Below are 23521 nucleotides of genomic sequence, written 5' to 3' on the forward strand. Positions count from 1 at the left end.
CAGCCCTTAGCCGTGGTATATTGGCCATATACAAACTCCCGACATGCCTCATTGCTAGTATAAACTGGTTACCAACGTAATTAGAGCAGTAGAAATGTTTTGTCATACCCGTGTATACGGCTGCCAGCCAATCAGCATTCAGAGCTCAAACCACCCAGTTTATAATGAAAATTCACACCACATCTTGGTGTAAGTAACAACCCAGCCAGTGACAAGACCACTAGAGAAACCTTGACTTTATTTAGCACACATTTGTAAAATTAACCACACTATACAAATGGTTTCCTCAATGCAGTAACGATACAGGGGTTACAGGTCCAATCCCCTATGAAACCCTGACCCCATACCAGGGATTTTACAAGACCCCGTGGGGGAAGAGGCTAGGGGTGGGGCACTAGTTCAGTGGATCCAACACTTCAGCGCTCTACGCGATAGAAATTAAAAGGTAGTTTGAGGCAATATGTAGCGTTAACCGTGAATGCAGTCTCCGCTGAACTTCAGCGATACAGATTGAATAAAGCCCCCCGACAGATCTAAATTGCAGGGGCGTCTCCATTTTATCCAGACAACTGATTTCCTTCGTCCGGACCGGTGGTAAAACCAGTCATCTCTACTCCTCTGGCTATATGGAGGTAGCGTACTGGTCCAGTTCTGTGTGCTTCAGCCAACTCCTCCTAGTGCATGTGTCATGTTTGTCTGGGAGGATAACGATAGTTAGCTACACCTGAGTATCCTACGAAGCAAGCTGGATCTACTCTGAGTTTTCTAAAACTAACCAGCTTCATCCTTACACCACAACGGTCAAAATGTCTTGTCTGCGGCTAACTCCAGCAGGCTTGTAACTGCGCGTGCATGTCACACGGCGAACTCAAATGAGACAAAAATCAATCCATGGGCGACTCAGTTTAACATTTTAATTTGTGTCGAAATCAGAATGCATGAAAATGTATCTTGCAAATTCAGCAGACTGCGGTGTGAAATGCTTTCAGAAGGGCTGTCTTTAATTAATTGATGCCTGCTTTGGTGTGCTTATCAATGCACAAGCACCCCCTCCCTCCCTCTTATATACACACACTTATTTTGTATTAAGTCATACAAAAGTTACATTGCGTTAAGTTTAAAATGCATTCTGACATGACTAAAATATGTAATGTGATTTTAACATAACACATTTGATTCATCAAATATCAGTCATCTTCCTGAAATGTAGGGGTTGGTGAGGGAATCTGATTTCATTGGTTCTCAACTCAAGGCCCAGTCATTTAATTCAAGGTAAGTTGAGTTAGCCTGCCTCAGAGCAGGGTAGTTCTTGAAGGATTCATTGCCATATAAATGTACCTAGCTAAAAGGTGAGCCCCTTTCGTATGACCGCTTAGCCTGAGTTGAACTCAGTTGACCAAAGTTACCTCGCTAACTCCTCAAACCTGCTTCGTAGGATATCAATCTGAGACCAGGCTAGCAGGGAGGCAGTTGCATGCAGTAACTATGGACACAGCTCTCTGGTTGGAGGGGGGGGGGGGTCTGATCATATTTGCATATCAAAACAAGATAGTGTGTCCATGTGTATATGTCCCACTGAGCACACACACATCTGCCAGTCAGAAGAACCACACTTTATTACTCGGACATAAAAAAAAAGAGACAAAAATAAGAGGGAAGGGAGCTGGTTAAGCCAGGTAGCTGTACGTGTCTTTCTCTCCATCCACTCTCTCCAGATACTCCTTCTCTATCAGGATGTCTATACACTTCTACAGAGGAGAGACAAGGGTAGCAGAGAAAAAGGGGGCAGAGAGGGAAAGGGGGTGAAAAATATGTACTTTAAGACAAAAATATTACAGTTGGTGCAATGTGTGGGAGTCCTTTGAAAATGTATTGCGACAGGTAAGAGTGTGTGTTACCTTAATGACTGGGACAGGTGAGTGTGTGTTACCTTAATGACAGGGACTCTGGGTTTGAAGCGGGACGAGAGCTGGTTTAGGACTTCAGCCAGGAGCTGCTGGTGTTTCAGAACCTTCCTCATCTTCATTATCCTCACTATGGCAGCCTACACAGTTCATAATACTTAGTGATACACACTGAAAGAGAAATTCAGTACAGGAGTTTCAACAAACATGTATATGCGGTCGGGAACACACCTGTATGAGGAGCTTGCGGTCCTCCTCTATGTTCTTGTGTGTGGTCTCCTGCTCCTGTTTCTGTTCAGTCTTCATAGGAACGTTAATGTTCACACGCAGCTTCTTACTGGAGACATGAACAACAAACATTTTTGTAAGGATTAAACCTATGCTTAGACAGAAAACGCACAAGAACCAGACAACACAAAAGGAGAAACAGAGAGCGGACTTACTTCTTGTATCCCAGGAAGAGTTTGATCAGGGTTTCTGGTTTGAACTCCACTTCGTCTATGTTAGCATTCTCATCCTCCAGGACCTGACACACAGACCGCGAGACTGAAAAACAGCTTCCATCTCAAGACTGTTAAACAGCCATCACTAACAGAGAGGCTGCTACCAACAGACTCAAATCACTGGCCACTTTAATAATGGTATCACTAGTCACTTTAATAATGTTTACATATCCTACATTACTCATCTCGTATGTATATACTGTATTTTATACCATCTTGCCTATGCCGCACGGCCATCCATATATTTATATGTACATATTCCATCCCCTTACATTTGTGTATAAGGTAGTCGTTGTGAATTTGTTAGATATTACTACACTGTCGGAACTAGAAGCACAAGCATTTCGGTACACTCACATTATCATCTGCTAACCATGCGTATGTGACCAATAACATTTGATTTGAGTCACTACTTTCCATCAGCGTGTAGGCTTTTATACTGCAGAGTCCAGAGCCCTCTAGTGAACGGACTATCATTGTATACAACACGTTCTACTTGACTTGCACTTACCAGCAATTTGGATTTCAACAAGATCTGCAACACTTGAACCAGAATGTCCTAAAAACAACAAAATGGTAAAAACAATATTCACAGCCAGTGAAATACAAAATGTGCTAATCTCATCAGGGGTCATTTAAAAACATTTAATACATCTCTATTTAGAGCACAGTACCAGCATAACTCACGGTTTTGATCTGTGTGCTGTCAGTGAGTTGTTGTACGGAGTACAGGTCCTCTGTGTTGTACTGCAGCAGGATAGCCATCTGGAAGGTAGAGGCCTGCAGAGTGTACCTGGAACATACATTGAATTAAATATGTGATGACATACATCTCCAGATTCTAGTGAGAAGTGACCTTGTACCAACTCTGTACCTGTTTTTAAAGCAGTTGGTGACCAGCTCTCCTTTAGATAGGTGGTAGAGCCAGGTGAGTTTCCGACCGCTGTGTCTGCTGCCGTAGAATGCTGTGAACCGCTGGTAGCTACGTTCCAACTGGAGGATGAGAGGTTAATGCATTAGGTCTACTCTCCCTTACGCATTTGGTCAGTGAAGCTAAAAATTTTAATTGGTTTCTATATACTCTATCATTTGGATATGAGATCAAGTGTTTTATATGAGGTGACGCTACAGAATGTCACATTTTATTTATGGACATTTTTTTTTAATACAATGTTTTACCGTTTTGAAATGAAAGCACTTCATGCATCTAGTTCATCCATTTGAAGGAGTCATAAGCATTTGGAGTGAGAAAGCTAGAGGCATAAATATCATACCCCCCAAAAACATTTACCACCCCTGTTATTGGTTATGGTGAGAGGTTAGCGTGTTTTGAGGACATGATGTTTATGCATCTGTAACTTTCTCACTCATTATTCACGATATATTCATGATCATCCGTAATCATGGTAGCATCCATATTCATTTAGAAGTGTTCAGAAACATTATATTATTATTTACAATAAAAGTGATTGTGTGCTAGGAATATGGGAGCAAATACCAAACTTTAGACTAAATGTAATACACAAGTGAATTTGTCCAAATAAACTCAGCAAAAAAAGAAAACGTCCCTTTTTCAGGACCCTGTCTTTCAAAGATATTTGGATTTTTACGAATTAACTTCACAGATCTTCACTGTAAAGGGTTTAAACACTGTTTCCCATGCTTGTTCAATGAACCATAAACAATTAATGAACATTCAACTGAGGAACGGTCATTAAGACACTAACAGCTTACAGACGGTAGTCATTTAAGGTCACAGTTATGAAAACATAGGACACTAAGAGAGGCCTTTCTACTGTCTCTGAAAAACACCAAAAGAAAGATGCCCAGGGTCCCTGCTCATCTGCGTGAACGTGCCTTAGGCATGCTGCAAGGAGGCATGAGGACTGCAGATGTGGCTAGGGCAATAAATTGGTATGTCCGTACTGTGGGACGCCTAAGACAGCGCTACAGGGAGACAGGACGGACAGCTGATCATCCAGAAACCCACCATGGCCAGAAACCCACCATCGCAGGACAAGACAGGACTGGCAAAAAGTGCTCTTCAACAACGAGTCGCGGTTTTGTCTCACCAGGGGTGATGGTCGGATTCGGCGTTTATCGTCAAAGGAATGAGCGTTACGCCGAGGCCTGTACTCTGGAGCAGGATCGATTTGGAGGTGGAGGGTCCGTCACGGTCTGGGGTGGTGTGTCACAGCATCATTGGACTGAGCATGTTGTCATTGCAGGCAATCTCAACACTGTGCATTACAGGGAAGACATCCTCCTTCCTCATGTGGTACCCTCCCTGCAGGCTCATCCTGACATGACAATGACACCAGCTATATTGCTCGTTCTGTGCATGATTCTGTGCATGATTATTGCTCGTTCTGTGCAAGACAGGAATGTCAGTGTTCTGCCATAGCCAGCAAAGAGCACGGATCTCAATCCCATTGAGCACGTCTGAGACCTGTTGAATCGGAGGGTGAGGACTAGGGCCATTCCCCCCAGAAATCTACGGGAACTTGCAGGTGCCTTGGTGGAAGAGTGGGGTAACATCTCACAGCAAGATCTGGTGCAGTCCATGAGGAGGAGATGCACTGCAGTACTTAATGCAGCTGGTGGCCACACCAGATACTGACCCCCCCCCCCTGTTCAGGGACACATTATTCCATTTATGTTAGTCACATGTTTGTGTAACTTGTTCAGTTCATGTCTCAGTTGTTGAATCTTGTTAGTCATATGAAAAAGTTTGGGCAATTTCCCTGTCAATTTCCATTTATAAATAATTGGGTGTTTGGATCAGCTATTTCATTTCGATCTATCAAATAACTGATGGACACAGTAATATCTCAGTAGTGAAATGAGGTTTATTGGATTAATAGAAAATGTGCAATATGCATCAAAACAAAATTAGACCGGTGCAGAAATTTGGGCACCCCAATAGAAAAATCACATCCATATTTAGTAGAGCCTCCTTTTGCTAAAATAACAGCCTCTAGACGCTTCCCATAAGCCTCTAATGAGTGTCTGGATTCTGGATGAAGGTATTTTGGACCATTCCTCCTTACAAAACATCTCCAGTTCAGTTAGGTTTGATGGTTGCCGAGCATGGACAGCCCGCTTCAAATCATCCCACAGATTCTCAACGATATTCAGGTCTGGGGACTGGGATGGCCATTCCAGAACATTGTACTTGTTCCTCTGCATAAATGCCCAGGTAGAATTTGAGCAGTGTTTTGGGTCGTTGTCTTGTTGAAATATCCAGCCCCGGCATAACATTATTCCCAAGAATCTGCTGATATTGAGTGGAATCCATGCGACCCTCAACTTTAACAAGATTCCCAGTACCGGCACTGGCCACACAGCCCCACAGCATGATGGAACCCCCACCAAATTGTACTGTGGGTAGCAAGTGTTTTTCTTGGAACGCTGTGTTCTTTTGCCGCCATGCTTAACGTCCCTTGTTATGACCAAATAACTCAATCTTTGTTTCATCAGTCCACAGCACCTTATTCCAAAATGAAGCTGGCTTGTCCAAATGTGCGTTTGCATACCTCAAACGACTCTGTGGCGTGTGTGCAGAAAAGGCTTCTTCCGCATCACTCTCCCATACAGCTTCTCCTTGTGCAAAGTGCTCTGAATTGTTGAACGATGCACAGTGACACCATCTGCAGCAAGATGATGTTGTAGGTCTTTGGAGGTGGTCTGTGGGCTGTTTTTGACCGTTCTCACCATCCTTCGCTTTTGCCTCTCCGATATTTTATGTGGCCTGCCACTTCTGGCCTTAACAAGAACTGTGCCTATGGCCTTCCATTTCTTCCTCACAGTGGACACTGACAGCTTAAATCTCTCCAATAGCTTTTTGTAGCCTTCCTCTAAACCATAATGTTGAACAATCTTTGTTTTCAGGTCATTTGAGAGTTGTTTTGAGGCCCCCATGTTGCCACTCTTCAGAGGAGAGTCAAAGAGAACAACAACTTGCAATTGGCCACCTTAAATACCTTTTCTCATGATTGGATGCACTTGTCTATGAAGTCCAAGGCTTAATGAGCTCACCAAACCAATTGTGTGTTCCAATTAATCAGTGCTAAGTAGTTACAGGTATTCAAATCAACAGAATGACAAGGGTGCCCACATTTTTGCATAGCCTATTTTTCACATCTGATTTAATTTCATACAACTTAATATTGCTACACTAAAAATCTTTGTCTGGACAATACCCCAGTACTCAGCTTTTATTAGAAAATGAATGGCATGCCACTATGATCATTTTCTGTGACGACAGAGTAAATTATTATGCAGCCTCAGAGGGGTGTCCAAACTTTTTCATAAGACTATGTTCATACAAATAGTTACACATGTTTAGTTTGCTGAAAATAAACAGTTGACATTTATTTTTTTGCTGAATTTACTTGTCACTTTCAAATGGTGGGACTAGATGACGTCCTTTCATTTCTAAAACAGATACGTATGGAAATACCCTCAGAATAAAAGGCGACATTCAGTACTATCGCCTCATAAAACATTTGATCTCAAATCCAAAATGCTGGAGTATAGAGCCAAATTAAAAGTTCACTTCACTGTCCATAAATGTGTTGGGGAGTGTATTTTTTGTTGTATTGAGTTGTGTTGGAGTTACAGGAGGGATGTGTGTATTGTTACAAGGTTGAATTGGTATTGAGTTGAGTCTCACCTCGGAGGGCAGAGCGAAGGTGCATGATTGCTGGAACGGCCAGGACCCGGAACTCAACACTTGGATACTGAAGTCCACTGTAACACACCTTATTATTTAGCATTGCAAACACATTTACAACAAATACCAGTAAACAGAAGTATTAGGTTTATTAGACAAACCAACAGGTGCTTACAGTCGAGAGGTTCAGAGTTGGTCAGGTGTTTCTTGAACTGTTCGTTGAGGTCTTTGCTGACTCCGATGTCCTGGAACATCCTCTGTAGTTTAGATGTGTACTCAAAGCCACACGCTTGCTAAGGGAGAGAGAAAGTCACAATACTTTCAAAATTACATATTTTCTTTTACATTCCTTGGGGTGATCAGTCTGTGTGAGATTGGATATATATATATATATATATATATATATATATGGTACAGACCTTGAGTTTGGAGATCATGCTAGCCTCTGCGTCGTCGCTAGCACTGTTCTGGTGGACGAGGCGTTTAGCCAGCATCTTAGCATAGAACTTCTGGAACACATCCTTGTCCTCTATATACTTAAACACCACCATCTGAGGGATGAGCAACATATGAAAGGTTTATTGAGATAGGAGGTTGAAACAGTTGGTAACTTAAATTAGTTTTGAAGAGAAAGTCAAAAGGTTTATGAACAAAGAGAAGGTCCTCACCACTTGGTTGAGTGTGTCCTCCAACTCTGCCTCTTCTGGGTTCTTAGAACTGGAGAACAGAACACAGTGAATGTTTAGATACATCAGAGACAGACAATAGCCCCAGCGCCATACAGTAGATTACCCACCTCTTCTTGAGCAGAGAGTCACAGTATCTAGCCAGTAGTTCAGGTGATTTGCTGGAGGACTGGGCCATCTTAGTGACCGTGTTGTTGTTGATGAAACGACCACACGCCTGGAGAGAGAAGGCGCTACAACATCAGTTCTGGGCATTTATATAGGAATCCTTACCACATTGTTTTTTTTCCAAGGAGAAAAAAAGTTGTTTAGAAAAAAACTAGAGTGCACCTTGTCTAGAGCAGCTACGAAGCCAGCGTCATTGTTGAAGGCAGACATGACCAGAGCGTTGTACTTCTTATGGACGTTCAGTGTGGTCTGGACATACACCTTAGGGTCCTAGGAGGGACAAACACACACACATATATACATACAAATAAAGAAATATATTTATATAAATAAAAAATAAATATGTACAGTGCCTTGCGAAAGTATTCGGCCCCCTTGAACTTTGCGACCTTTTGCCACATTTCAGGCTTCAAACATAAAGATATAAAACTGTATTTTTTTGTGAAGAATCAACAACAAGTGGGACACAATCATGAAGTGGAACGACATTTATTGGATATTTCAAACTTTTTTAACAAATCAAAAACTGAAAAATTGGGCGTGCAAAATTATTCAGCCCCTTTACTTTCAGTGCAGCAAACTCTCTCCAGAAGTTCAGTGAGGATCTCTGAATGATCCAATGTTGACCTAAATGACTAATGATGATAAATACAATCCACCTGTGTGTAATCAAGTCTCCATACCTGCACTGTGATAGTCTCAGAGGTCTGTTAAAAGCGCAGAGAGCATCATGAAGAACAAGGAACACACCAGGCAGGTCCGAGATACTGTTGTGAAGAAGTTTAAAGCCGGATTTGGATACAAAAATATTTCCCAAGCTTTAAACATCCCAAGGAGCACTGTGCAAGCGATAATATTGAAATGGAAGGAGTATCAGACCACTGCAAATCTACCAAGACCTGGCCGTCCCTCTAAACTTTCAGCTCATACAAGGAGAAGACTGATCAGAGATGCAGCCAAGAGGCCCATGATCACTCTGGATGAACTGCAGAGATCTACAGCTGAGGTGGGAGACTCTGTCCATAGGACAACAATCAGTCGTATATTGCACAAATCTGGCCTTTATGGAAGAGTGGCAAGAAGAAAGCCATTTCTTAAAGATATCCATAAAAAGTGTTGTTTAAAGTTTGCCAAAAGCCACCTGGGAGACACACCAAACATGTGGAAGAAGGTGCTCTGGTCAGATGAAACCAAAATTGAACTTTTTGGCAACAATGCAAAACGTTATGTTTGGCGTAAAAGCAACACAGCTGAACACACCATCCCCACTGTCAAACATGGTAGTGGCAGCATCATGGTTTGGGCCTGCTTTTCTTCAGCAGGGACAGGGAAGATGGTTCAAATTGATGGGAAGATGGATGGAGCCAAATACAGGACCATTCTGGAAGAAAACCTGATGGAGTCTGCAAAAGACCTGAGACTGGGACGGAGATTTGTCTTCCAACAAGACAATGATCCAAAACATAAAGCAAAATCTTCAATGGAATGGTTCAAAACATATCCAGGTGTTAGAATGGCCAAGTCAATGTCCAGACCTGAATCCAATCGAGAATCTGTGGAAAGAACTGAAAACTGCTGTTCACAAATGCTCTCCATCCAACCTCACTGAGCTCGAGCTGTTTTGCAAGGAGGAATGGGAAAAAAATTCAGTCTCTCGATGTGCAAAACTGATAGAGACATACCCCAAGCGACTTACAGCTGTAATCGCAGCAAAAGGTGGCGCTACAAAGTATTAACTTAAGGGGGCTGAATAATTTTGCACGCCCAATTTTTCAGTTTTTGATTTGTTAAAGTTTGAAATATCCAATAAATGTCGTTCCACTTCATGATTGTGTCCCAATTGTTGTTGATTCTTCACAAAAAAATACAGTTTTATATCTTTATGTTTGAAGCCTGAAATGTGGCAAAAGGTCGCAAAGTTCAAGGGGGCCGAATACTTTCGCAAGGCACTGTATATATATAAATAAATATATAAATAAATAAATGTGTGTGTGTGTGTGTGTACATACGTTGAGAGCGGCCTCTCCACATTTCTCTATAGCGGCCAGGCCCTGGTTGTGGATGTGTGTTTCTAGGAGTTTCTTTAGCTCTCCTAGGCCATCCGTTATACGAGACACCAAGTTATACATCCGACCTAGATCTGAGGGAGGGAGGAAAAGAGAAAGAGGAGAGAGAATGAGACTGAGTACACACAACTTTTGTCTAAGAACACAGGCACTCATAACAGCAAGGCATATATAACTCCTTATACTTATTCTCTATTGTATTTTCCATTTTGTGGGTTGAGCAGCTGAAAACCCCCCTACATCATTCCCTACCTTGGTTCTTGTCAGCATCCAGTAGATTCTGGAACTCTGTGTGGAAGATCTCCAGGTGTTTCTCTATGAGCACCTGTTCACACCGCCTGGCCAGCTCATCCTGAGTGGACTCATGGAGGTACACCTGTACACGCCTCTGTTCCTCTAGCAGACGGGCCTCGGCCTACACACACAGAAACACAAGGTTAACTTCCTGGTGCTTTCATGGAGCGAACGCCTCTGTTTCTGTAGCAGAAGGGCCTCGGCCTACTCACAAGGTTAACTTCCTGGTGCTTTCATGGAGCTACACCCGTCACTGCTGTTACCCCCACCCTCTTTTTCATCCCCTCCATCCTCACCTTCTTCATGTACTCGGTAACAGGGTTCTGTTGGAGGAACTCGGTGCTCTCTCGTGTGTAGAAGCGTTCGGTGTCCGTGAGGAACTGGCACTCAAAGTATTCTTTATACACTGACAGCGTAGGACCCTTAGCAAACGCATCCTCCTCATTCAGCCCCAGCTCCACTATAGGAGACAACACACACACAGTCAAGTCTGAGACTTCTGAATTCTATAAGAGAGAATTCAGTGATGTGCTGGAATGTGATGATATTTTATAAATGCGTGTCTAAGTGAAAACTTGAAGTGGATTGGTTTGAGGTGTGTTGTACCGTAGGACTGCACCACACCACTGATGAGTCTGGTGTTGATGGTCTCCCCATTCCTCTCCTTCTCGATCAGCTTCAGGACCGCATTCGTTACCTGAGAGAGAGAGAGAGAGAGCGAGCGATGTAAAGTCAATGAATGTATGAATTACGTTGTTTGCCGTATTAGAATAAGATGCCAGCTCTTTCCATCGCTACACCAGTTACACATAGAACGACACAGTGAAACACACTGAACTGACGTGGTTGGTGATTCTATTTACCGTGCGTGTGTTGTGTCAGTCAGATGTGACATCATCATCATACCCACCTGTTTGTTTAGGGGTCTGAATAGACACTCCCTCCACGTTACCAACGCCAACTACAGAAGAGGGCATGAGGGATAAATGGAGGAGAGAGGATAAACTAATGTCATAATTCACTCATCTTTTACAGTTGAACATTGACACAAAGACACCCCCCCCCTTCCTTCCTTCCTCTCACCGAGTAGATCTCGTAGATGCCCTTGCGTCCCTCGTCACATTCACGTCTGACCCAGTGCCTGTTGAGGTAAGCACAGATCCCATTCAGCACCTTACTGGAGAACCGGTAGTCCTCCCACTGCTGTGTGTAGAACTTCAACACACACTCATCCATCAGGTCCTCACCATCCTGGGAGAGAGAGTAGAGGGGGAGATGGAAGATGCATTGGTCAAACAAAATAAGGTACAGTTCAAGAAAAATAGTAAAAAATGATAGGTGGAATTGGCACCATATTTTCCTTGTATCCAAACACACATTAGACCTGTGAATGGTCATCAAAGTGCCAGCGGGTCAGGAGAGGATGGAATCCTCATGTCACTATACCACTCACCATGAGCAGACTGGTCAGGTAGTTCTTGAGGAACTCCTTGAGTCTCTTGTAGAGTTCCAGGCCTACGAACTGGGCCCCCCCAGGAGTACTGCTCTTCTTGGAGGGCTTGTTGGGGACGGCAGATCCCCGGCCTTGACTGGACTGGTGCACGCTGGTACAGTAGTTATACACATGGCTGACAGGCAGGGGAGTTAAGACAGAAACACTGTGGTGGTATCAGGTCTATGGCAGCAGGACTCTGACCTCTACATGTGATGTGACCTAGCCCATCAGTAAGTATTGCACCACTAGGACACACCCATGAACACAACACCATAATGACACTGCAATATACACTGCATACTGCTGTGAGCTTCCACTTTGGGAAGTAGGCCATATAAACCTTAAACACCCTTCAAAAGGGAAATCACAGCAGCCTTACCAACCTAATAACCCCTTAAATTCCCCCCCCCCCCCCACCCCCCACTTGGCGTGTGGGATACGTGTAGAGCTCCATGTAGCGTGACTTTGCCATGCTCTGCCGTGTGTACACCTGGTGGATGCCAGCCCTCAGGTCATCCCAGATCTGGTCCAGCCCGATCTGCTTCAACCCATGTGGGTTCTGGCCCCTGTTGGACGACATCGTCACGTCCCCCCTGCTCTCCTCAGCTCCTTCTTCTCTCCTCTGCTCCCACTCCTGTTGTTTCTCTCCTCTCAAGTGTTGTCTCAGAGTGTGCCGTCCATGGGAGGCTGGTGAGTGCGTGTCAGTAAGTTTGGCTCTGTCGTCAGTTGCTCCTCCTCACAGCCTTATGCCAGCAACACCTCACCACAAGACCTGGAGGAATAAGAGAGAGAAAACAGTGGTTACTAACGATGGTTGCTGTTCTTTCTAGCAGCTGAACTATGAACTACGTGATTACAGCTAGCTAATGACAGATTAGTCCACTTTAGGGCCAGGCTACTTCCTTCCCAGTCCTCTGCCAGGCAGACTGGCCTCGAATACTGTGACAGAAACCGCAGTACATTCAACATGAGAGGAGCTCTCCACAGTCCAAAGACATTGATTACAGTCAGATACATCGCTATGTAATATAAACCCTGATTAGCCAGGAGACCAGGAAATGGCAACATCAACAATGTCCCTCTCAAATTTACAAAGATATGAAGAGAGAGAAGGGAAGTGAGGCTCATTGTTGTTGACAGCCAGGCAGAGGGTCTATATATAGCAGAGGACAGCCAGCCTTGTCTCCATCTCTGGTCATTTACCATCATTTAGGCCCAAGGCTGAGGATGTTTGTTTGTGTTGCAACCTGAACACTATTTACTTCCTGACACTGTTGACAAGCAGTTTGTGTGTGTTTGTGCTTATGACCAGCACTAGATTGGTGGATAGGCCTAGTTCTCCCATGTTATATTTAGACACACCAGTAGCAGTGGTCACTTGTTTACGGTGTGTGTGTGTAAGTATCTGTGTGTGTACACATGATGGCAGGAGTCTTAAAAACTTCAATAAAGACAGAAGGGGGGTGAGTGAGTAATTTACAGGATGTCCATGCTGTGAACATGGAGGCCATGACAGTGATTTCCTCACAGTTAGTTGTGAAACCTGAAACTCTGGCACATCAACGTCATCATGTTCCTCTACTGCAAATTTCATGACCCCATCATGTGCTGTTTCTAGGAAAGACCCCAGGGGGTATACTACAAAGGAGGTTAAATGAGTTAGGCAGCTAACTTTGATAAACAACCAAAATACCTATTGCTTTTTTGGTTCATTAAGAAAGCTAAACTCAGATATGTGTTTTTGGTTGTTGAGTCAGTGACCATGCCCATTTCAAGTGCATCTATAAAAAATAAAATACTAAGTTGTTTCAGAACATTTAGAGAAGTTAGCTGGCTAACTCACTGAACTGTTATTGTAGTATACCCCTCAGGGCTGATTGCTAATAGGAACTAACATCTGTGCTAGACTAGCGTGTCAACACATGACAAGAACAGTAACGTAACTTTTCTAATGGCGTCAGCTAATGGTGATCCGAATAAGGTTCACCAACCCTACAACTCCTTACACTAACAGTAAGGCTAATGTTTAAATATCTAGCTAATCCAATTGGGCCTTTCTGCAGGAAATTATACACTAACAACACAATGCAACCGTGAGAAACCATAAGGGCACAATGAGTCAGGGAAGAGAGAGCTGTGGTCGTGGGAAAGCAGTCCGGTAAATCTCATTAGGCTACCTCAGTCACTGTGTCCTGGCCAGAGTCACTGAACCTTACTAGGGCCCGGGACGATACCAGTATCGCGATACTCGTTAGTATCATGGCACGGAAACAAAACAAAGCAGATTTAACTTCTATAGAAAACAACCCTAATGTTGGTAACAAACATCATCCAGAGTCACATGTATTATAGCACACAATATTTTACATACAGCAGGTTTTTAAAGGACCAAATAGTTTGTTCTGCTTCATGTTTTCATTTTTGCCAAAAGATAGTGATACCGATATCTTCCTGGCCCTACCTAATAGCCTACATATACATTAACACACACCAACAATGTAATAAAACAGAAAGAGCTAAACCACCTCGCTAGCCTTCGACCCAATCAGGCCTTCTCAGCGAGAGAAGATGACCCTACTTCCTTATTGACTACAGATTTAACAAACCCAATGCCTAGAGGTCCCGTGTGGCTGAGTTGGTAGAACATGGCGCTTGCAACGCCAGGGTTGTGGGTTTGACTCCTGCAGGGGGACCAGTATGAAAATGTATGCACTCACTACTTACTGTAAATCGCTCTTGATAAGAGCGTCTGCTAAATGACACATTTAAAAAAAATGAAAATGTAAAAAGGTAAACCTTAGGTGTCATCTGCCACAAGCAAAAAAAAATGTATGAATAAATGTTTCATTGCCACATACACCGGATAGGTGCAGTGAAATGAGTTGTTTTATAGGTTCAGCCATAATAGTACGGCACCCTTGAAGCAAATTAGGGCCATGTGCCTTGCTCATGGGCACATTTTCACCTTGTCGGCTCGGGTATTCGAAGCAGCAACTTTTTGGTTACTGGCCCAATGCTCTAACCATGAAAGAGTGATTCATTCACAGAACAGAGATGCTGTGTATCAGATAACGCAAAAGCTATGCCTCGGGAACATGCAATCCTGTAGTCAAATCATAGTGTATTGGGAACCATTTATTTGCTTTCTAGCTTGGAGTGCAAGGTGTGTTTTGGGGCAATAAGGCAGGCCATTTCATTAGTGTATACAGCTTTTGATTCTCACTCAGCTCAGCATTTGAAAGGCTAGTGCGCACGCACACCAGGATTGATTTTATAGTCACAGCTCTCAGCAGTCAGCACGCCTCTCACATGTTAAACAGACACAGGTCATCTAAGGTAAAGGCGGGGAGGGGGTGTTCAGCCTTGCACACACACGTCTAGCGTCCAGGTTTCCTCAGGCTGTATCAAACAGGCACTTTGCTGACTGACTCAGAGGAACAGAACGGGGCTGCAGGTAGCCTAGTGATTAGAGTGTTGGGCCAGTAACCAAAAGGTTGCTGGATTGAATCCCAGAGCTGACAAGGTAAACAAACATCTGTCGTTCTGCCCCTGAACAAGGCAGTTAACCCACTGTTCCCCGGTAGGCCTTCATTGTAAATAACAATGTGTTCTTAACTGACTTGCCTAGTTAAATAAAGGTAAAACAAGAGATGTCAAGCTGCTCTATTTCCTACAAGAGTAGAGCAGAGCAGTTCTGCCTCAGAGGAAGTCAGGGAAGCACAGAGCCTGTAGGAAGAGGTTGTTTCCTACTAACCACCATGGGGTAGTTAGTGATTGGTGGGGGAAGCCATTACTGGGGTGGTGAGTGTGAGGCAGGCAGGGTCAGATTTCTGTCCCACTTGAAACCAAACACTAACTAGGCCTACATGACCTAAAAGACGACTGTTCCATTGACACACTGTCTTTCCCTCACTTACCACTCTGCCTTGACAGAGCAGAAATAATTGTTTGTTGTGATACTCAGACCAAATGAGTGTAGTTTAGTGACAGAGCCAGAAGAGGCTAAAGACTGCAGTACTTCGGTTGGACAGAGTATTTATGGCTAAATAAATAACGTTAGTTTTAATTTGCTCAAAGTACATTAGCGGGCAATATCGTCAATATTACAGAGGCCCAAAAGCAGCTTGCCTTCGATCTCATCTGTATTGTCATAACTAAATACAGACCAAATTACAGACATGTTTGCCAACAGCATTTAGCCAGACTAGTTTGTGTCATGAACTGTTGTTGGCCAGCAAACTAACTTAACGTTAACTCACTAACGTTATTTAATGGCAAAACATTTGAGCACATATGGTAACACGGTGACTTTTTCAAGTTTGCTAGTTATTGTTGGTATAAGTTACTTGTTCGCTAAATCAACACATTCATGGGCTAGCTAAAGTAACATCACCATTGCTAGGTTAGGATAACGTATCTAACGTTAGCTGACGCAGCTAAGTCAGCCGTTAGCTAGCTAGGTTAGTTTTCTAAACAGCGTAGCTCCCATTGTTGGACCCAATAGCTAGCCGTCACCGGGCGTCGGTCTAATTCATGTTTTTTCACTATTTTGATAATGTTATGACGAGCCAGACAATATTTTCTTAACTAAATATGAGGTTAAAACCATAATTTCCGATAAATTAAAATGGCACCCTGTTCAATGAGTCAGGATTATTCGCCAAAACATCTCCTGCTTGCGCGGCTACCCACAACGAGCTAGCTAGAGGATAGCTAATTAACTAGCTCAAATAAAAGCTTCATGGCACTTAGACAATAGAATAATAAGCTATTCTTACCATTTCTGAACCGTTTATTTGCCCCAGCAATAGAGAAATACAGGTTCAGGAATCTAGCTATCGGCGCCTCCTTTACTCGGTTCTTGACTGAGATGGATTTCCTTCGTTTCGCAGTTGTCTCAAGATGATGTAGCAGCGCTAAGATCTCCTAGTGAAATGAAATGATGATGATGATGATGACACGGTGAGTGGGTTACCACAGCGTCAACGTCAAAATGGCCTATATCGTAAAAATGTCTAAAAACAAAAATACGATTTTTGGTCTTAATTTAATGTTCGGGTTAGGCATAAGGTTAGTAATGTGGTTAGGTTTCAATTGGTAGAAATAGGCGGGGTTTATTACACTGTGGCTGTGGTAACTGGTGACAACTAAAATGGCAAAATCCAAACACATGCGCATCAGACAAATATAAAATAAATTAAATTGTGGATATTTGTTTGAAGAAGAAACACAACCAACCAATGAGTCACACTTTTATTTAATTGACACAACCGGATTTATTACAATTACGTTAGTTTATAAACTAAGCCAAGAAATCAAATGGTAAACAAATAAGCTTTATATACCATAACTCAATTATGGTAAATACTGTAGAGCCACCCAACACCCCAAACATACAGCATTTAACCATTTTAAACACTCCACTTAACCAGCTGTGCTTTTTCACTGTTACAGAAAGAGGCTCCAACTGTGCTGTTCCACTACAGAGGTCTTCATTGGTAAGATTCTCATTAGGGTATTTATTCTTCCATTGTTTAGATGTGTAAAGACTCTCAATGAAAGTCTATATGAAGATGTGTTGTTGTTAACAGGCCATGGTCAGAGAATGACAGCGCCTGATCCTCTGGGATGTATGTGACACTGTGAGGTCAGGGGATGACCCCAGTGGGGACTGTGCTACATGTTTATCTTCAGAATGATATACAATAATCAGAGGAGGCTAGTGGGAGGGGCTGTAGGAGGACGGGCTCATTGTAATGGCTTAAATGGAACAGTATCCAACACATCAAACTAATGGAAGCCACATGTTTGACCCCCTTCCATTAATTCCATTCCAGCCATTACAATGAGCCCATCTTGTGTAGCTCAGTTGGTAGAGCATGCGCTTTCAATGCCAGGGTTGTGGGTAGGATTCCCGCCGAGGACCAGTACAAAAACAGTATGAAAATATATGCACTCACTACTGTAAGTTGCTCTGGGTAAGAGTGTCTGCTAAATGACTAAAATGTAAATGTAAGCTCCTCTTCTGACAATAAAATATATCTACTCAATTATTTCCTTCCTCTGATGTTTCTAGAAAAAATATCTCTCTCATCGTCACTCAATGCATAGGTTTACCTCCACTGTATTCACATCCTACCATACCTTTGTCTGTACATTATGCCTTGAATCTATTCTACCGTGCCCAGAAATGTGCTCCTTTTACTCTCTGTTCCGAGCGTACTAGACGGCCTAGAAGGCTTCTAGCCTTTAGCCGTACCCTTATCCTACTCCTCCTCTGTTCCTCTGGTGATGTAGAGGCTAATCCAGGCCCTGCAGTGCCTAGCTTCACTCCCATTCCCCAGGCGCTCTCATTTGTTGACTTCTGTAACCGTAAAAGCCTTGGTTTCATGCATGTTAACATTAGAAGCCTCCTGCCTAAGTTTGTTTTATTCACTGCTTTAGCACACTCTGCCAACCCGGATGTCCTAGCCGTGTCTGAATCCTGGCTTAGGAAGACCACCAAAACCCCTGAAATTTCCATCCCTAACTATAACATTTTCCGACAAGATAGAACTGCCAACGGGGGAGGGTTGCAATCTACTGCAGAGATATCCTGCAGAATTCTGTCTTACTCTCCAGGTCTGTGCCCAAACAATTTGAGCTTCTACTTTAAAAAATCCACCTTTCCAAAAACAAGTCTCTCACCATTGCCGCTTTGTAGACCACCTTCTGCACCCAGCTATGCTCTGGACACCATATGTGAATTGATTGCCCCCCATCTATCTTCAGAGCTTGTGCTGTCCTACAATCTAAGCTTGATGCCCTCAATCTCACATGAACCTACCAGATACAACGCCAAATCCGTAAACACGGGTACCCTCATAGATATCATCCTAACCAACCTGCCCTCCAAATACACCTCTGCTGTCTTCAACCAGGATCTCAGCGATCACTGCCTCATTGCCTGCGTCCGTAATGGGTCTACGGTCAAACGACCACCCCTCATCACTGTCAAACTCTCCCTAAAACACTTCAGCGAACAAGCCTTTCTAATCGACCTGGCCCAGGGATTCTGGAAGGATATTGACCTCATTCCGTCAGTAGAGGATGCCTGGTTATTCTTTAAAAATGCTTTCCTCACCATCTTAAATAAGCAAGCCCCATTCAAAAAATGTAGAACCAGGAACAGATATAGCCCTTGGTTCACTCCAGACCTGACTGCCCTTGACCAGCACAAAAACATCCTTTGGCGTACTGCATTAGCATCGAATAGCCGCCGCGATATGCAACTTTTCAGGGAATTTAGGAACCAATATACACAGGCAGTTAGGAAAGCAAAGGCTAGCTTTTTCAAACAGAAATTTGCATCTTGTAGCACAAACTCCAAACAGTTCTGGGACACTAAAGTCCATGGAGAATAAGAGCACCTCCTCCCAGCTGCCCACTGCACTGAGGCTAGGAAACAGTGTCACCACCGATAAATCCACGATAATTGAGAATTTCAATAAGCATTTTTCTACAGCTGGCCATGCTTTCCACCTGGCTACCCCTACTCTGGTCAACAGCCCTGCACCCCCCACAGCAACTTGCCCAAAACTCCCCCATTTCTCCTTCACCCAAATCCAGATAGCTGATGTTCTGAAAGAGCTGCAAAATCTGGACCAGAAACAGAACACCAACCATTTCGAATCCCACCGTACCTTCTCTACTATGCAATCTTGTTTCCGAGCTGGTCATGGGTGCATCTCAGCCACGCTCAAGGTCCTAAATGATATCATATCCGCCATTGATAAGAGACAATACTGTGCAGCTGTATTCATCAACCTGTCCAAGGCTTTCGACTCTGTCAATCACCACGTTCTTATTGGCAGACTCAACAGCCTTGGTTTCTCAAATGACTGCCTCGCCTGGTTCACCAACTACTTCTCAGACAGAGTTCAGTGTGTCAAATCGGAGGGCCTGTCCGGACCTCTGGCAGTCTCTATGGTGACGTATGCCACAGGGTTTAATCCTCGGGTCGACTCTTTTCTCTGTATACATCAATGATGTCGCTCTTGCTGCTGGTGATTCTCTGATCCACCTCTATGCAGACGACACCATTTTGTATTCTTCTGGCCCTTCTTTGGACACTGTGTTAACTAACCTCCAGACGAGCTTCAATGCCATACCGCTCTCCTTCCGTGGCCTCCAACTGCTCTTAAATGCAAATACAACTAAATGCATGCTCTTCAACCGATCGCTGCCCACACCTGCCCGCCCGTCCAGCATCACTACTCTGGACGGTTCTGACTTAGAATATGTGGACAACTACAAATACCTAGGTGTCGGGTTAGACTGTAAACTCTCCTTCCAGACTCACATTAAGCATCTCCAATCCAAAATTAAATCTAGAATCGGCATCCTATTTTGCAACAAAGCATCCTTCACTCATGCTGCCAAACATACCCTCGTAAAACTGACTATCCTACCGATCCGATCGTGCTTCTTCACCTGCATTGCTTGCTGTTTGGGGTTTTAGGCTGGGTTTCTGTACAGCACTTTGAGATATCAGCTGATGTACGAAGGGCTATATAAAATACATTTGATTGATTGATTGATTGATCCTCGACTTCGGCAATGTCATTTACACAATTGGATGCAGTCTATCACAGTGCCATCCGTTTTGTCACCAAAGCCCCATATACTACCCACCACTGCGACCTGTATTCACTCGTTGGCTGGCCCTCGCTTCATATTTGTCGCCAAACCCACTGGCTCCAGGTCATCTATAAGTCTTTGCTAGGTAAAGCCCCGCCTTATCTCAGCTCACTGGTCATCATAGCAGCACCCACCCGTAGCACGCGCACCAGCAGGTATATTTCACTGGTCACCCCCAAAGCCAATTCCTACTTCGGCTGCCTTTCCTTACAGTTCTCTGCTGCCAATGACTGGAACAAACTGAAAAAATCACTGATGCTGGAGACTCATATCTCCCTCACTAGTTTTAAGCACCAGCTGTCAGAGCAGCTCACAGATCACTGCACCTGTACATAGCCCTGCTGTAAATAGCCCATCCAACTACTTCATCCCCATACTGTTATTTATTTGATTTATTTTGCTCCTTTGCACCCCAGTATCTCTACTTGCACACTCATCTTCTTCTCACTCCAGTGTTTAATTGCTATATTGTAATTATTTCGCCACTATGGCCCATTTATTGCCTTACCTCCCTTATCCTACCTTATTTGCACACACTGTATATAGACTTTTTCTATTGTATTATTGACTGTATGTTTCTTTATTCCATGTGTAACTCTGTGTTCTTGTTTGTCGCACTGCTTTGCTTTATCTTGGCCAGGTCGCAGTTGTAAATGAGTACTTGTTCTCAACTAGCTTACCTGGATAAATAAAGGTGAAATAAACAATTGTAAAAAGACTCACTCCCATGTCCCATTCTGGAAATATTGCACAGAAAAAGCATTTTGTTGACACAGATTTTAAATGGAGAATTATGTCAAGCATTTCATTAACTGCAAAACCGCTCATGTCATCTACAGATTGAAATGTCCACAGTGCAAGGTTTTCTACATTGGACAGATAAAGAGATGCCTTCAAGAGCACTTAGAGGAACACAAGTACACCATACGGGTAGGCTATGAAGACTACCCCATGGCAAGGCACTACAAGTCCTTACACCATGGCAACCCTACAAGCTATGGATGTTGATCATGTTTTGGCTTCAATTAGAAAAGGGGACCGTCTTAAACAGTTAAACCAAAGGGAATGTTTTTCGATTTACAAACTACAGGCCACTAAGTACCCTGGTTTAAATGAAGATATGGATTTACAAACTACAGGCCACTAAATACCCTGGTTTAAATGAAGATATGGATTTACAAACTACAGGCCACTAAGTACCCTGGTTTAAATGAAGATATGGATTTACAAACTACAGGTCACTAAGTACCCTGGTTTAAATGAAGATATGGATTTACAAACTACAGACCGCTAAGTACCCTGGTTTAAATGAAGATATGGATTTACAAACTACAGGCCACTAAGTACCCTGGTTTAAATGAAGATATGGATTTACAAACTACAGGCCACTAAGTACCCTGGTTTAAATGAAGATATGGATTTACAAACTACAGGCCACTAAGTACCCTGGTTTAAATGAAGAAATGGATTTACAAACTACAGGCCACTAAGTACCCTGGTTTAAATGAAGATATGGATTTACAAACTACAGACCACTAAGTACCCTGGTTTAAATGAAGATATGGATTTACAAACTACAGACCGCTAAGTACCCTGGTTTAAATGAAGATACGGATTTCTCACCCTTCCTGTAGGGTTGTGATAGGTCCATTTGCTGTCATCTAGTGGACATTTTGCTCTAATGCACTCAGCTATGATTAGACTGCTGTGGTCCATGTTTGCTGTGTTCTAGTGTACTATAAAATAGATGGCTCTCCTATTCTTAGCACTTTGCCCTGTCATATTCAAGGTTAACTACCTTTCTATGGGTTCTGATGCTTCTAGCCTTCAGTTGCATTTTTGATAACATATCTACAGTATTTCACTTTTGAATGTGTATAGTATTGCTTACTAGGTGTTGTTTAATTCATTATGTAACCACTCCCTCTTCAAATCAGGGTTGATTGGAAAAAGATGTTCAAAAGAGGACCATTATCATATCTTTGTACTCCCTGACGGCCATGCAGCCAAAACACGTCTTAGTTTATAAACTTTGTTTCCTTTGAGCATGCCATACAAATAAAGTAATTTTAATTCATTATATGAAGAGAGCCTTGGTCCTCCTTTCTCAATCTGTATTGTTGAAACTTGTGTTTCAATGCTGTCTAGCCACAGTCTTTTATTGAACCTTTATTTTGATCATGCTGAGAACAAGGTTTTTCATAAGAGCCCTGTAATTACAAAAATATACACATTAATACACTATGAAAACTAGAGCAATACAACACAATCATAAAGAACAACAGTCAGTAAAAGGCCAACAATCAGCCATCTGAATTTCCCTAGCCTAGTAAGGGGCAACAAAACTAAAATCAGTATTATCTGTATGCCTGTACAAAACAATTATCTGTAGGCTTATACAAAACAATTATTTGTAGTACAAAACAATCTGTTGGTCTATACAAAACAATAATCTCTACAACAATCATATAAAACAATAATATCATTGGTTATTTTCTCTGCAGAATTGATTATGGAAACAGTGCTTGTAGGCTTACTTGTACTTGCAAACAACAGATTACAGCTCATCCAAAACAGTTCCACAAGGATTTTAACAAGTCCTCACCACTCAGAGAACAGGCCTAATAATACATGGCAGTGCAAGGAGCAGTTAAAAATAAATAAATGGAACATTGCTGACAAATTCAAAATAAAAATACCGAAGCATTGTGGAGTGTTTACCTCAGCTGTATTTGGCTGTGAGTAAATATCATTGCAGGGTTATTCCACTGTTAAAAAGGCCTCCTCTGCCAAGATGCTTATACACTGGTGTTTGCCGTAATCACCAATTAATGGAAAGACTCTCTCAGTGAAAGTGTGTGTGAAAGTGTGTATGTGTGTGTTGTTAACAGGGTCAGAGAAGGACATCATTCCTTTGTCCCAGTCCAGGAGCACTCTGATCCTCTGGGGCTTCTGTGCTACGGTCAGATCAAAGGATGGTCCTGGTGGCAACTGTGCTGTGTATTTTGCATCAAACTGCTTCAATGACCAGTACCCACTCTTAACTACTCC

The 23521-nt window shown here is 42.9% G+C and overlaps 1 protein-coding gene and 1 long non-coding RNA gene across 2 annotated transcripts; one reads left to right on the forward strand and one right to left on the reverse strand.

Annotated features, from left to right (window-relative positions):
- Positions 1-221: 221 nt before the first annotated feature.
- cul1b (cullin 1b) lies at positions 222-16911 on the reverse strand. The gene is made up of 22 exons (XM_036935086.1): positions 16570-16911; positions 12232-12563; positions 11750-11924; positions 11380-11547; positions 11207-11257; positions 10903-10993; positions 10593-10756; positions 10255-10417; positions 9946-10076; positions 8099-8206; positions 7879-7985; positions 7751-7799; positions 7502-7633; positions 7258-7375; positions 7083-7159; positions 3282-3400; positions 3095-3200; positions 2919-2966; positions 2348-2430; positions 2136-2241; positions 1931-2044; positions 222-1748 (listed from the first exon to the last, which is right to left on the reverse strand). The coding sequence occupies exons 2-22, from the start codon at positions 12369-12371 to the stop codon at positions 1668-1670; spliced, it is 2331 nt and encodes a 776-aa protein (XP_036790981.1). The 5' UTR covers positions 12372-12563; positions 16570-16911; the 3' UTR covers positions 222-1667.
- On the forward strand, positions 16610-21664 carry LOC118937326. The gene is made up of 3 exons (XR_005034593.1): positions 16610-16753; positions 17246-17289; positions 21310-21664. It is a non-coding gene; the product is annotated as an uncharacterized LOC118937326 (long non-coding RNA).
- The last annotated feature ends 1857 nt before the right edge of the window (positions 21665-23521 follow it).

Source organism: Oncorhynchus mykiss, chromosome 11, assembly GCF_013265735.2.
Source record: "Oncorhynchus mykiss isolate Arlee chromosome 11, USDA_OmykA_1.1, whole genome shotgun sequence".
Taxonomy (NCBI): domain Eukaryota; kingdom Metazoa; phylum Chordata; class Actinopteri; order Salmoniformes; family Salmonidae; genus Oncorhynchus; species Oncorhynchus mykiss.

Coding starts and splice junctions, on each gene's coding strand:
- cul1b (XM_036935086.1), bottom strand. CDS start 12,371: ATGTCGTCCAACAGGGGCCAGAACCCACATGGGTTGAAGCAGATCGGG. Junction 10,077..10,254: donor GGATGCTGACAAGAACCAAG/GTAGGGAATGAT, acceptor TCCCTCCCTCAG/ATCTAGGTCGGATGTATAAC. Junction 2,967..3,094: donor ACAGCACACAGATCAAAACC/GTGAGTTATGCT, acceptor TGTTGTTTTTAG/GACATTCTGGTTCAAGTGTT.